The sequence below is a fragment of the Salvelinus namaycush genome, chromosome 2, assembly GCF_016432855.1.
Source record: "Salvelinus namaycush isolate Seneca chromosome 2, SaNama_1.0, whole genome shotgun sequence".
Taxonomy (NCBI): Eukaryota; Metazoa; Chordata; class Actinopteri; order Salmoniformes; family Salmonidae; genus Salvelinus; species Salvelinus namaycush.
This window is the reverse complement of record NC_052308.1, coordinates 12,800,435-12,816,308: the sequence shown is the minus strand read 5'-3', so window position 1 is coordinate 12,816,308 and position 15,874 is coordinate 12,800,435. Positions and strand designations below refer to the sequence as shown.

Below are 15,874 nucleotides of genomic sequence, written 5' to 3'. Positions count from 1 at the left end.
CACAAGAAAGAAAGGCTGCCGGGTAGCAGCTGCTAAGCAATCTAGCTCGTTTACCTGTGGCTCATTTGTGACCGACTTTGTGATTGACACAGGTGTCCGGTAATGTGATTATACATTATATCATTATCAATGCCACTGTTCTGAGTACACTAAAGTCATGATAGTCATCACTTTTCAGTAGTACATGTTCTAAATGAAAAAGCAAGCAATGTTCATATGGTCTCTTTTATAGTGGTGTTCCATCGGCCTATGAGAGGGCATACATTCATTCATTAAATACTTGTGTGCTCTGGTAGACTTAAAAACCCTCAGTTTGTGGTAAATGTTAAAATGTTGAAATGACAGAGTCGGCTGGAAACAGATAAAGCCCTGGGTTAGGTTAAACATTAGTCTTGATCAGCCTTCTGAGTTTCAGTTCACTTCATTCTGTCGTGTACAGGAAGTTTCCTCATGAATGATTACAGCTGCCCTCCATTTCACAGGCTGCTAAGGGGGTCTCCATTTTGTGTGTCTGAGGAGCCATGTAATTCCCCTGAGCCCCAACTTGTTTATTTCACCATGTGCACTGGAGACCACTGCTTTGTATGAAGGGTCCATATTCCCAGTTATTACAGATCCAAACGTGTATTCTCTTATTCCTCCTTGCATGGGTCCTTTTATTCCACTTGAGCCTCCCTATCTCTCGGCCAGCCCTGCTCCTTCCTCTATAATTTCTTCGTGCCCTCTCCTCTCGGCTCCCATCGGTCCCTCCCCCACCCTATCCTCTGTGTCCCTCCTCTTCTCTGCTCTCTGCTTGCTGTGCAGATGGTTCTTTGTTGGTGCTTCATAATAGGGCTGAGGTCAGTGTGGCCTAACATTAACACATGCATATTACTCTGTAGTACACCATCATTTCCCCTTCTATGTTTGCTTATCTACAATGTCTCCGAAACTACAGCACCCCCAACGTTTTAGAATAAACAGAATGTCAGTCTCTCCCTACCTTGGTGATGAGGAAGTAGCCTTATAAAACCTAGATAAAGCTCTAGCCAGTAAGTCACCCCACATTTAAACTAATGGCTGTGACTAAAAGGAAGATCATGTCTGAGTTACCAACAGTCACAATTTACCTATTACATCAAAAGCTAGTCTAATTTAGACGAGTCGACACATTTCAATCTAGACATGGTAATAGGGGATGTTAAAATCTGATCTTCTGGAGAAGGAAATGCGAATGAACCGTCTGTTCTGGGATCCCAGTGCCTCACCATTGGTCATACTTATTGGTCACCATTGGTCACCATTATTGAGCCAGTAGCCACTGATTCATAGTTCAACATTATCCTGATTGAGAGAACAAATGGGAGAGTTATTTGCATTTTGCAAATTTCTCAGAAATCTGTTCTGAGAAAAAGTGAAAAATACATTTGAGAGCAAACAAATTATGGTTTATTTTTTAATTTTTTTTAAGCTTTACAAAAGAACCCTCAAGGTAAGATTTATGAATGTAGTTGTAGGTTCTGAGGAAAAGGGAGGTGAGGTGGTCCACCAATGAAATGTCTCTGGGCAGGGATTACACAGACCAATAGGCCTCAGTAAAGTGCAGGTAGAGTGAAGGCGCGAAAGCTAAAGGGAGGAGTGCTTGGGAGCAACTCTGAATTAGTGGAAATTTCCACGTTCCTTGCAAGGCAGGGGTGTGGGTGGAGCTTGAGATGGAATAAGGTGGTGTTGTACAAACACAGGGCACATGGAGTCATTCCCAGTTCTCCTTACTTTAGCCATTAACCTTTTCCTCTACCACAATCTCTGTAATAAATCTCACTTTATCTATGTATAGGTTACTCCTTCTACCTGCCACAGACTTTTGCACTTGGGGAGCGTGACAAAACACCAAGAATAGAGTACTATCAGGTTTTTAAAATAGCGCTCAGCAGGTAGGCCTATTGGGTTGAAGTATGTTTTGTTTCTCTCCTTGCTCTTCCATCCAGTACTTTTGCCTCTCTCTCATTTACCTTTTCTGTCTCATCACAACTATTTTAGTAATAGCCAAAATAAAAGGCGGCATCCATTCTGCAAACTGGTCCACGCAGTACCTGTACTTGTCATTTCGTTCCTCTCTCCTTTAATGCTAATTTGACAAAACGAGAGATTAAATCGATTACATGCTTCAATGTACCTGACACCTTTTAAATAACCAGGACACCTCCATGTAAGGGCCAAAGGGACATATTCCAGGAGGTATCCAGCCATGAGTTTTTGTATGTTTACAGGCTTAAAGGGAAATGAAAAAAAACAAAATCAACTTCATATTCACTATCTCCAGCACCACCCCAAGATCAGTATATGTGAAAGTGGCACGTTTCTATGTTTTGTGGGAAAAAAGATAGAGGAAGATAAGCGTTTCCAATGACATCATCAGTGTGCATCATGTGATTTTATCCAATTATGAGTAGGCATTGCTTACTAATTGCCTATTAATTGTATACTAATTGGTTGATGAGGTCATTGGAAACACTTATCTTTCTCTTATCTTTTTTACTACAAAACACAGAAAAGCGCCATTTTCACATATGTTGATGTTGGGCTGGTGCTGGAGATGCTCAAAATGAAATTGAACAATTTTGACATTTTTCTTTAAAGGAATCCGAGAATACATCATGCAAGACAAATAACGTTGGTGAAGGTAGCAATCATAGGTCTTTTCATTATTGGACTGGCAGTGGTTCCGGATTTTCTGGAAACCCGATTTGCCGTTGCTAAAGATACAGAGATTTCTGCGCATGTGCATGATTTTTAGCTGCTGGCCAGTGCCCATTCCACTGCCTACGTAGCTGCTGCTCAGTGCTCCGCTGCCATTTCCCCCTCCTTGATCAGTGATGATTATTGCATGTATTCATGGAACTGTGTATGACCAACACCACTGTTGCCACTGATAGCAGAGACTGAGGGGTCCCCGCTGGCACATCCACTGTCTCGGAATTATTCAGAGGTTCTGTACACTCTGTCACAGTATAGAAGTTAATTTATATGTTGTCCTGATTCTCTATTGGATTTGCCTGGGATCCCTAGAAAGCCATTCCGAGTGTACGGGACACCGCTGTTCAGAAGAATAGAGCCCAGTTAGCCCCCGCCAATTCTTCCAATTATGGGGACCATTCCCCCTCCTAATCCTGACCTCTGCTCTTTGATGCCCCCACCCCTGCTCTCCCCTCAAGCACCGACATTCCATGGATCAGGTTACAGTCTTTTGTCTTCCTGTTTTTCAGGTGTGATTGCGAGCAACTCCTCTTTGTGTTTATTCAGATTTTTGTGAAAATCTGAAGAAGGTTGTGGTGGAGGGGATCCTTGTTGGCCAAACCACTCACTTTTGCCTCTCATTCTAAAACTAAAGATCAACTTCTTGAGCACAAAGACTATATGCTCTCTGGTCCAGACGGTTATAAAGATTATCTGTGGCACTGCATCAGTTCATAAATAATGTTCCATTATAGCTTTCCAAGTTGAGTAGCAACTGTGAAGAAAATACCCTCACTGTGTCAGAGTATGAAATGGAATACTGCCCATGATTATGAGACCTTCTCCTGCAAACCTAAAATGATGACAGCTCTCACAACAGTAAACAGCATACAGATGTTGCTCTCACTCTCTCTTCAGTCTCTGCTTGAACTCCGTCTTTTTAAGTGAACCTCTACCTCTAGTAACCTACAGGGACCAGCAGGAGGACATTTCTGGAAGAGGTCCAGTATCTATGGAAACAAGTTGAGGTGGTAGGCATACAAAAGAGAGAGAAAAATGACAGGAAATGATCTCACAAACACTCAAACACTCCCCCTCTCTGATTGCAGGGACTGACTGCTTTTATTAGGCAGTTAGACTGCTTCTTTTCTGGATCCGGACTACTACTGTGAAGAGACACTAACACACACTTTCTAAAACACACACTCTACTGTACACACACACATTATTCTTAGTAATGTAATGTAGTATTATAATATTGTAATGTAATGAAGGAGCAATGTAAATGTGTATAATGCACACTGTTTTGTTTGATAATGTTTTATCTCTGGACCCCCAGGAAGAGTAGCTGCTGCCTTGGCAACAGCTAATGGAGATTCTAATAAACTACTAAATACACACAGAGTGGGATCGTTAGATTGCAGATGTCTGTTTCAGTGCTCTGTGGTCTCCACATGGTCTTCATTTCTAAAATGAAAGGAGCCCTGGAACTATGTCAGCCTTCATTGAATGCATTTCCTTTGCTATCTTCAATTGATTAAAAAAACATTCATATTTATCAGTGCATTGATGATCAAGAAATATTGGGAAGTATTTGATTAAACTATTAGTGTTAGTATTTACCAGTTAATTACTATGTAATTTATTTATGTTGGACACAATATTTGTCCTCTTATATTTGTTCCCAGACACAAACCCCAATGGACTGAGATAACCCAGCATCACTTTGACACAGCCCGTTGATCTCTCCATGTAATTATAGCTGCTTGACACCAGTCATAATTACATTTTAGTCAAACGTGGGATTTATGACTGAATGAGCACTCTGAGGCTAAATCAAATTAAGCTTTTGTATGCTGGTGAACCAGCCAGCCAGGCTATTTTACTCTTGTGAGTGCCCTAAAAATAAAGGCTGGGCCTTCATTTAACAATTGTTTGATATAGTTAATATCAAGAGTGCACATGCATGAGTCCCTATAATTTATACCTGAGAGTAGGAATGTCCAAGCTATGGATATGAACGATGTAGTAGTGTCAGCAAAAATCCAAATAATCTCATAAATTGTCGCTCTTGTTACTGTTACTATATTCTTTTAAAGGTTGTTTCAGCCTAATACAAAAGAGGGATGTTCAAGCACATTAATCTTTCGGAACAAAAATACTCCCCATTTTGGACCACCAAATCAAAGTTTATTAGTCGCAGGTGCAGAAAAACTCTTTGTTATCAAATTTGAAGAATTCGCTATCGTATTAGATTCCAATTAAAGGAGGGCCATCTCTCAAATATATTGTGTGTACCTGAAGAGAAGCAAATGAAAATACCCAGACTTTGACACGAGCTGTTACAACACAATGTTAATAATCCCCCACTTTTTGTGGGCAGTTAAGCATGTTCAGTGGGATGGCTCTGGGCCTGTGATGCCATGTGTAGCCACTCCCAGTGAGATGAGTGAGAAATGGAACAGAAGTGCTGGGCTCACCTTAAATGACCCTGGAGAGAGGAAACAGGCGTGATCTGAGAAATTAAGTATTGCTTTCTATCATATTTGGTGCCCACCCTACCATTTTAGAGGGGGACAAATTCATAATAGTAAAAATAATTAAAACTGTTCTTAATACCATGATACTAATAAACAACATGTAACATTCAGTGCCTTGCAAAACTATTGTATTGTGTTACAAAGTGGGATTAAAATGTATTTAATTGTAATTTTTTGTCAACAATCTATAAAACATATGTAATGTTAAAGTGGAAGAAAAATTATATTAAAAAATGATAATAATCAAAAAGTTAAACTAAAATATATTTGTTACATAAGTATTCAGCTCCCTGAGTCAATACATGTTAGGAACACCTTGGGCATCGATTACAGCTATATGTCTTCTTGGGTAAGTGTATAAGAGCTTTGCACACCTGGATTGTGCAATATTTGCCCATTATTATTTTCTAAATTCTTTAAGCTCTTTCAAGTCTTGCCATAGATTTTCAAGCAGATTTTAAGTCAAAACTGTAACTTGGCCACTCAGGAACAGGAAGAAGCAGGTTTTCCTCTAGGATTTTGCCTGTGCCATCCCGTTTCTTTTTATGCTGGAAAACTCCCCAGTATTTTCCAATGCCAAGCATACCTATACCATGATGCAGCCACCACCATGCTTAAAAATAAGGAAGCAGTTACTCAGTGATGTGCTATGTTGGATTTGCTCCAAACATAAGGTTTCGCATTTAGGCCAAAAGTGTATTCCTTTGCAGTGTTTTTTCATATAAGATGCATGTTTTCAAATATTTGTATTCTGTATATTTGTATTCTTCTTTTCACTCTGTCATTTAAGTCATTATTGTGGAGTCACTACAATGTTGTTGATCCATCCTCTATTTTCAATGAACTCTGTAAAATGTAAAATGTAAAACTAATGGCCTCATAGTAACATCCCTGAGCAGTTTCATTCCTGTCCTGCAGCTCACTTCAGAAGGTTGACTGTATCTTTGATGTGTCTGGGTGGTTTAATACATCATCCACAGCATAATTATTAATTTGACCATGCTTAAAGAAATATTCAATGTCTGATTTGTTATTGTTACCCATCTACCAATCACTGCCCTACTTTATGAGGCTTTCAAAAAGCTCCCTGGTCTTTGTAGTGGAATCTGTGCTTGAAATTCAATACTTGACTGGGGGAACTTACAGTTGTTGTATGTATGGGGGACAGAGGTAGGGTTAGTCATTCAAAAATAATATCAACCCCTATTATTTCACACAGAATAAGTCCACGTAACTTATTATGTGATTTGTTAAGCCACATTTTACTCCTGAATGAATTTAGGCTCGCCTAAACAAAGGGTCTGAATACTTATGCACTGACTATATTTTAGTTATGAATTTTTTATTTTGTGTCGATTGTTGACAAAAATGACAATTAGATCCATTTTAATCCCACTTTGCAACACAATAAAATTGGGGAAAATCCAAGGGGTCTGAACACTTTTGCAAGGGACTGTATCAGAGGCAAACTGGAGTTATTGTGTTTTAGATTAGAAGCATTGATTGCATGTCTGGGTCGGGGTAGAGGGGGTTGACAAACATACTTTGTACTATGAGTGAGTCTGCATTATACTGGAACAGATGCTCAGTGTAGCACCATTTGCAACACAATAGCCCCCACACAACATGCTAAATGAAACAGTGGCCATAAACAACAAAAGTGTCCAAAGTGGCTTGGCGCGGTGTGTGCGCATGTATTTTTGTGTGTGTGGGTGCAGCGAGGCTTCACACACACAGACACACACATGCAGACAGAAGATGAATAAAATACACTGCCCTGACCCTATCCCGACCTTTAACCAAATTATCACTATCTGTGGGTTGGCAAAGAGCAACCTCAAATATGTCTAATTCTAATTCATAAAAGCATCCAGGTGTTACAAAGAATCAACTTTAAACATATGTATGAACCACAGGACGCTGCTGAGAGCATGTGTTTGATGTATTTGATATCATTCTACTAATTCCGCTCCAGCCATTACCACTAGCCAGATCTCCCCAATTAAGGTGCCACCAACCTCCATTGGTGTCACGCCCTGGCCTTAGTTATCTTTGTTTTCTTTATTATTTTAGTTAGGTCAGGGTGTGACATGGGGGATGTTTGTGTTTTTTTTGTCTAGTCTAGGGTGTGTGTATTGTATAGGGGGTTTTGGTAGAGTTCATAGGGTTGTGTTCAGTGTAGGTGTTTATGTAAGTCTATGGTTGCCTGGATTGGTTCTCAATTAGAGACAGCTGTCTATCGTTGTCTCTGATTGAGAGTCATATTTAGGCAGCCATAGGCGTTAGGTAGGTTGTGGGTAATTGTCTATGTGTAGTGTTAAGTGTCAGCACTATTTGTTTATATAGCTTCACGGTTGTTTTGTTAGTTTGTAAAAGTGTTTGTTTCGTCTTCATTATAAAGAGAAGATATATCATTATCACGCTGCGCCTTGGTCCTCTCTTTCACCTAACCACGATCGTGACAATTGGTATGAACCTGAAAAGGACAAAAGACATTATGGCAGCTTCATTAAATAGTAAAACAGTCTTAACGTCAACAGTGAAGAGGCGACTCCGGGATGCTGGCCTTCTAGGCAGAGTTCCAGTGTCTGTGTTCTGTTGCCCATCTTCATCTTGTCTTTTTATTGGCCAGTATGGGATATGGCTTTTTCTTTACAACTCTGCCTAGAAGGCCAGCATCCCGGAGTCGCCTCTTCACGGTTGACATTGAGACTGGTGTTTGCGGGTAGTATTTAATTAAGCTGCCAGTTGAGAACTTGTGAGGCATCTGTTTCTCAAACTAGACACTCTAATGTACTTGTCCTCTTGCTCAGTTGTGCACCGGGGTCTCCCACTCCTCTTTCTATTCTGGTTAGAGCCAGTTTGCACTGTTCGGTGAAGGGAGTTGTACACAGCGTTGTACGAGATCTTCAGTTTCTTGGCAATTTCTCACAAGGAATAACCTTCATTTCTCAGAACAAGAATAGACTGACGAGTTTCAGAAGAACGTTATTTGTTTCTGGCCATTTTGAGTCTGTAATCGAACCCACAAATGATGATGCTCCAAATGTCCATCTAGTCTAAAGAAGGCCAGTTTTATTGCTTCTTTAATTAGCACAGTCTTCAGCTGTGCTAACATAATTGCAAAGGGTTTTCTAATGATCAATTAGCCTTGATCAACTTGGATTTGCTAACACAACGTGCCATTGGAACACAGGAGTGATGGTTGCTGATAACGGGCCTCTGTACGCCTATGTAGATAATCTATTAAAAATCAGCCATTTCCAGCTACAATAGTCATTTACAACATTAACAATGTCTACACTGTATTTCTGTTCAATTTGATGTTATTTTAATGGACAAAAAAAAGATTTTCTTTCAAAAACAAGAACATTTCTAAGTGACCCCAAACTTTTTTTGAAATGTAGTGTACATATGAGATGAGTAATGCAAAATATGTAAACATTATTAAAGTGACCAGTGTTCCATTATTAAAGTAGCCAGTGATTCCAAGTCTATATATATATAAGGCAGCAGCCTCTAATGTGCTCGTGATGGCTATTTAACTGAATGTAATAGTCTGAAAGCTGTTTTTCAGTCTCTCTGTCCCAGCTTCGATACACCTGTACTGACCTAACCTTCTGGATGATAGCGGGGTGAAAGTGGCTCGGGTGGTTGTTGTCCTTGAGGATCTTTTTGGCCTTCCTGTGACATTGGATGCTGTAGGTATCCTGAAAGGCATGTAGTTTGCCACCGGTGATGTGTTGGGCAGACCGCACCACCCTCTGGAGAGCCCTGCGGTTGCGGGCGGTGCAGTTGCTGTACCAGGCGGTGATACAGCTCAACAGGATGCTGTCAATTGTGCATCTGTAAAAGTTTGTGAGGGTTTTAGGTGCCAAGACAAATTTCTTCAGCCTCCTGAGGTTGAAGAGGTGCTGTTGCGTCTTCTTCACCACACTGTCTGTGTGGGTGGATCATTTCAGTTTATCAGTGATATTCAATAGTTCTTCCCGGCTGTATGTAATAGCACAAAAACATTTATGGGATAATAATGTAAGAAATAACACATACAAAACGAAATACTGCAAATACTAAGTTTCCTAAGAGCTAGAAGAATGGCAGCCCTCTCTGTCGGCGCCATTTTCATTCAGAAAATATTTGTTTCTAAACAACTCAGAAAATACTACATAGTTAATCCCATGATCACCGCCTGGTATGGCAACTGGCAACTGGCAATTTGCAGTCAAAACATTATTTGTAATTATGTTTTGTCCCCTTGAACATCCGCTCAACAAAAAATCGGCCCACAGCTGAATCAATTTTATTTTTTTACATTTATTTAACTAGTATAAACCATACCATAGTATAAACCAACCATTCTGTATATTCTATTATGTCCATATTACTCATATTAGTTTTTATTACTCTTTTTTTCTTCTATCTTTTACTACTACTTGTTTTTTAAAATTGATATTGTTATTGTACTGCATTGTTGAGGAGTGTTAACAGGTAAGCATCTCCCTGTATGTGTGCACTTGATCAATAAACGTGTTATTTTATTTTGATTTCCCATCTAATAGAAATGTGCCTGTTTGTATCCCACGCTTTACTCTGGACCAATAATTGCAATGGTTTATATTTAGATACATGGATCACTATGAGATATACATGAGTTATTTACAGCGCAGATATGACATATTACACAGTCACAGTGAATAAGTGTAGGTAGCCTACTGGCTGTGTGCTTGTTATAGGCTTACACATGTAGCTATTTTATTCAAATACAAAATGCGGCACTTTGTTCCTGACCTTTATGTTTAAATAGAGACGTCTAACCAGCCAAGAGGTGTGGTTTACTTAGTAACTGGTTTCACATTAGCGTCGTTGTGCTGTAATCTGATACTTCTCTCTTTGAAGAAAAAGAGCGCACTGAAGACAAAGGGGATATGGGGCTTTAACGGGGTTTTATGCTTCTAGATAGGCGAAATGAGGGACAACATGCTTCGAATACAAATACATTAGTCAAAATCAAAACAAAAAAATCAAGGGGCAACAGTAGGCTTTTCATGAGAAAAATATGTTGTTGAATGTAAGCAATGCTTGCAGTCACACAAAGAGACGGTATTCATCAAAGCCACTTGAAGCACTTGGCATAGGCTATATCTTACACGAAACGCCATTAAAATGTCAACATGTAATTAATGAGATTGAATAACAATGTTTCTAACACTAAGATAAATGACATATAAATCGACATCATGTAAAAACTTTCTTCACGCTGGTAACTTCACAGCGGAGTACACCCTTTAAATGTTTGACCATTAGGAGAAAGAAAACTGGGAGGAGCTTGATAGGCGGGACAAATTCCAAAGAGTGACAACAATCTGTCCAATTAAAACCGCTAAAACATGTTGCTTAAATTTGGATTGCCCAATCACGTTTTCAATCGACCAGCTCCATTCTAACTAATGGCTTACAGTCGAGCCTAACAAACAGATGTAACTGGTTTTCATCACTCTCTTCTCCTCTTCTCAGCCTCTCACAGAAATCACTGCCAGAAACATCGAGGCATCAAACACAGTATTTATTTCGGAAACATATCATATCCTTACATTCAACTAAATATGGCTGATACCGCAGTAGACACGACCACAACTACCGAGATTTCAGCAAAGGTGAGTTCATGAATTTGACTATACGTTAGTCCACGTTACTAGCTAACGTGCTCTTCACTTTAGCCTGTGTGAACACCAACTAGCTAACTTTAGCTTTTATAGCCATGTAATAACCAAATAACTTAGGTTAATGTTAGTCATTGTCAATGACTGAAACATAGTAGTTAGCAATATTGTATGTTGTTCTCAAACGTTTAACTAGTTATTTAGTTGATAAACTTTTTCGATAGCTTCATTATTTGCTTGTGACTTTGCTAGCTATGTTAGCTAGCTGGCTGGTTTGCCGTTTAATTTGCAAGCTAAATGCTAAATGTATAGTTTATTGCTAGCTAAATAACGTTAGCTAAACAATCCCTCAGAAAATAGAATGCGCTCGAGCTTCACGGTTGAGCGATGGCGGGAAGGGCTCGAGTCTTTCAGAGCGCGAGTGGAGTGTTCGCCCTAATCATGTCTGGTGAACGGCGACTCAACTTCCCGATGCCTTCCATTGTAGGCACTTTGGCAGTGGTCGGACACACTCCACTTGTAAAGATCGGTGATATAAATAGAACGCCTACTATAATTTTTTAAAACATAATCTGAACTAGAGAAGGGCTTCTTTCATTGGCAACGAGTATATAGACAAATCGTTTTGGACATGCAACAATTGTACCTATCAGTGAGCTAGCAAATCAAGGAAAACATATTTTCAGGAGCTCAAAGAGAAGAAAGAGGTTGTCGAGGAGGTGGAGGAGAAGGAGAATGGCAGCGGGGACGCACCAGCCAACGGCAATGGAACAGTGAGTTGAAGCTGAAGCTTATTCCCTCGCGAGCCTCATGGCCTTTTGTCTCGGCGCCCTCATCATGCAGGTGTTGTCAGACTCCGCCCCTACTATTTCCATGCATGCTATCCCACAGCTCTTTGTTTAGTTTGTGAAATGGCACAGATGTTTTCTCAAGAGATCGCAATTGGCCCTCATTGCGTTCCCTTCCCCTACTCTCTGGGGAATCAAGTATAAACTGGAGCATGTGCCCTGTTTTAACTCTGAAGCTTGTTGGCTGTGACTCATGGGCTATTATTTTAACTTTTTTCTGAAGACTATTCTAAATTAAATTACTTGGATGTCATTCTGCATACGATGTACCCACATTTATATGACATATTACAAAGTTACTAAAATTCTTTGTTTCCTTTCCTCCAGCACACAAATGGTGCAGAGACAAAGACAAATGGTGCAGATGATTCTGAAGAAACCCCTGTGGGTGAGAAGGAGGAAGAGGATGGTAAGTTCATGTTTCCTTTTGGACTCGCAGCTGGATAAAAAAACAACATGTTTGTTTGATACTTGTTAAGTGTCTGAAGCCCTTGTTTTTGCTTCATGTATGAAATTGATTGCAGGAGAGGGACTGGATGCAGCTAAGGATGCAGAAGAAGTTGCTGGTGAGGAGGTTGACCACCCTGTGAAGTGCCCAGCTGATGAGGGTGTTGACCACCCTGTGAAGCGCCCAGCTGATGAAGAGGTTGACCACCCTGTGAAGCTCCCAGCTGATGAGGTTGACCACCCTGTGAAGCGCCCAGCTGATGAGGAGGTATGCTTTTGTCAGATGATTTTAAAACGCAGTCAATATAATAGATTAACTTTTACCATGAGACTATCTTTATGACTGTTGTATATCTGGTCACTAAGTTCCCACTTAAAACTTGTATTTTTTCCCTTCAGGACCAAGTGGAAACAAAAAAACAGAAAACAGAAAACGGTGAATCAAAGGAAGCTGAAGTAAAGGCATAGTGCACAGAGTATGTACCCCTCCGCAACGCTGTCTACATGGCACGTTCAACTTCACCTTGTAGAGCTTGTGCTTTATGTATGCTTTACAGATTTTGTTTGTCCCCAAGATATTACATTGCACTGGAGTCCTAAAACATAGAGGCCTCTCCTCTCTTTTTATAAACTGTTATTTATTGGTTTCTTAAGCAAACGTAAAAAAAAAAAAAAAACAACCTGTGCAAATAGAATCCGTGCTATTTTATCAGTTTGGTTATTTTGTATTCGTATGAGTTAAGCACATTCTCTACATAGTTAACTGCTGACCAGCTGATTCAGAGACAGACAGCTGTAACCTTCTCCACATGTTCAGGGTGACTTCTCAGATTCACTGAAGACCAAAGATAAGTTTTAAGCAGGGGCTAATGGACTATTGTTAGCATTATTAATTCAGGCTTTTTTAATCCTTTTTGTTTACTGCTGCTAGTAGTTAATCCTTTGCCAGGCTGATCTGTTAACACAACAGATGGCACAAATGGAAGAACGCCTCCATGATAAAAGACGCTTGACCCTGTTTGGGGGGCTGGCTTCTGCAATGTTAATTACCCCCTCTTAAATCTTAAGGCTTTGGTCATGTTCTGTATGCATTTCACACAAGTTTGTACCATTTGTACCCAAGATACTGTTTGTTTTTTTGGTTTCATTTTAGGTTATTATGTTATGTCTGGGTGACTCAGAAATTGTGTCTACAACGGTCTTTATCAACATCATTCCCACCCTGGTGTTCTTAGTCTCTTCTTGTGCAGTTATATTTCATGATTGCTATTTGGTTGCTTCGACCACTGCTTTGTATATTCTGGTTCTTGATGATTAAATAAATCAGTCTTGTCTTTTTACCCATTTTTTAAATTTTGCATAGACTGATAGTTCAGTGTAGCTTTTCACATCTGTTCTTAAATAAGATGCTGAATATCTTTTTAGTGTTATAACCAAATTACAATTGTGATACTAGTGTTTGAACTGAAAGTATATCTTATTAAATTGTTAAAATTGTCCTAGCCATGTAAGCATTGATGTCAGTTGACCTCATTTAGTATAAGTCTGAATATGAATGGTTTAGTTTGAGAAACAGGAGTAATTCTCAAGCTGATCGTTGTTACTGGGAGAGGGAAGGATTCTCATAATCTTAGCATCTGGGTTTTTCAATTGAACTGTCTGTACACATCAATCCATTGAAGTCCTCCTGACATGATGCAGTTTACAGCTCCACCTAGTGGTACAAACTGGTATTGTGGGTTGACTCCAGGCAGGGTTGATTGGTGACAATCACTACTCTGATAGAACTGTTATCACATGGTTATGTGGATGTGGGTTTTCAGGTCAGTGACCAGTTATAAAGAGTGGTTACATAGTGTATGTCTGAATGCGAAATACATAACTGTAAATCTAATACCAACATTTTACAAGTAAACTGATCATAAAGGAAACTTATAAGATGCTTGAAGTTCTATGCTAAAGTTAGTTTAATAAAAAACAGCAGACCCCAAAAAGTCAAAATGGTTATTTTAATTGAATTCTACCCTGAGGTTAAGTAGCTGTTACAGTAACATAATATTGGAATTATGGATGAAAAAGAACCATCAGAAGACACATTTTATTGTAAAATACTAGAAATGTTATTTTGTTGAATTGAAGCAAGTTGGAACAGGATGATGGTCCTCCATACAGGTCCTGTTTCCTCACAAGAAACCAGTCAGACACATGACATCATCATGGCATGTGTCCAGTCTGTTAGGGAGGCTTTAGTGGGAGACCCTGATCAACATTCTGCTGAGCCATCACCAGCTATAGGTGACTCATGCAGGCATGAGTTTTGACAATTCATTAAAAAAGTGTCAATTACATTGTGATGTCCAAGGCAAGCAATGCCAAGCAAGCTATTTTAGCCTGTCCCAGATTTTTTTTTAAATTAATTGAAAAGTAATTATGATTTCACCAATGTTTTCATTGGCTGCTTGGTGAACATGGAAGACGAACTGTTATTTCAGCTGTATAGAATCTAAATGAATGATTGAGTGTGGTGTGTGAGGAGACTGGATAACTATCCCAAATGTGAGAGGATCACTCCAGTGAGCCAGTGTGGGTATAGTGTGGTGAAACAAGCCTAAACACTAAAGCATGCACCCTAGTGGTGAAAATAAGCACCCAAAATTCTTCCCTCAAAGTTGTCCAGCTCCATCATCGATAGCATAGTTCACATGTATTTTCTTGAATTATTTCTTGCCACCAAACAACAGATTTGTTGTTCTTCTTTTTTGTTCGGTTTCTGATGGAATGCCGAATCACACCCCAGTTTCAACTTCTCTTCCTGGTAATGACAAGAATCACTCATTACAACGGTCACACCAGTAGCTGAGTGACAGGTCAGATTGAAGTCCATGGCTTAGTAAAGGGTTTGTCTGTGTGTATGTTTGTATGTTTGTGAACGCATTGGTGACTGTCAAGTCAAAATGGTAAATAATGACCATAATAATCTGGTTGACTGGTGAGAAAGATGTAAACCTGATCAGAGGAGGGCACATGCTTGGCTCTAATGTTCACATAGTGCAAACCGAGTGAATGCAGTACTATATGGCGTGTGTGTGTTGTATCGTGTGTAGATGTACAGTACATGTGTTACTGTGCTTTTACATGAATTTAGGGCTTCAAGCAAAGGTCATTGGTGACTCAGACAGTCCCTAAACCTGCCTACAGGGGGATGTGCTAACTCAGAGAAACAGGCAGGTATACATTCTCTTGGCCATGAGATGAAAACAGAAGGCATTGAGGCTACAGCGCAAGCAGATATTAGACAAGACCAAAACAATGAACCCTCAAACATAGTTTTCATTAATAATAGGGGATGTAGAGGCTATACGTATTTTATATTTGGTGGGCAGCAGCCTAAACCTAACATCAAAATGAAGAAAAAGGCTACTGACAGCAGAATAATCAGGCATGCACACACAGACATGCCATCAACATCACATATTTTAGTGGAAATGAGCAGAAAGAAATGTATGGACACACTATCCAACATACTGATAACAGTGGCCAATGTGTCTGTCAGTCTAAGCTCTTGAGAGGAGCTATGCTGAGCAGTGTGAGAGAGTGACAGTGTGTAGACTATATGCAGTGTGTGTTGTGACTGCAGTGCGAGAGTGTAGAGCAGTGAGGGGGG

General features: G+C 39.8%; 1 protein-coding gene across 2 annotated transcripts; it reads left to right on the top strand.

The window, feature by feature from the left end:
- The first annotated feature begins 10,708 nt into the window (after nt 1-10,708).
- On the top strand, nt 10,709-13,550 carry LOC120059206 (prothymosin alpha-like). 2 transcript variants are annotated; one of them, XM_039008077.1, is made up of 5 exons: nt 10,710-10,909; nt 11,602-11,688; nt 12,091-12,172; nt 12,288-12,478; nt 12,610-13,550. In XM_039008077.1, the coding sequence occupies exons 1-5, from the start codon at nt 10,859-10,861 to the stop codon at nt 12,676-12,678; spliced, it is 480 nt and encodes a 159-aa protein (XP_038864005.1). In that variant the 5' UTR covers nt 10,710-10,858; the 3' UTR covers nt 12,679-13,550. The 2 variants fall into 2 exon arrangements, with proteins under 2 accessions (XP_038864014.1, XP_038864005.1); XM_039008086.1 differs by lacking the exon at nt 11,602-11,688 and having other exon boundaries at nt 10,709-10,909.
- Nucleotides 13,551-15,874: the final 2,324 nt, after the last annotated feature.

What these genes read in the sequence shown, in the direction of transcription:
- LOC120059206 (XM_039008077.1), top strand. Translation starts at nt 10,859, where the DNA reads ATGGCTGATACCGCAGTAGACACGACCACAACTACCGAGATTTCAGCA. An exon ending in CAGCCAACGGCAATGGAACA is followed by an intron (nt 11,689 to 12,090) that starts GTGAGTTGAAGC and finishes CCTTTCCTCCAG; the next exon opens with CACACAAATGGTGCAGAGAC. An exon ending in TGAGAAGGAGGAAGAGGATG is followed by an intron (nt 12,173 to 12,287) that starts GTAAGTTCATGT and finishes AATTGATTGCAG; the next exon opens with GAGAGGGACTGGATGCAGCT.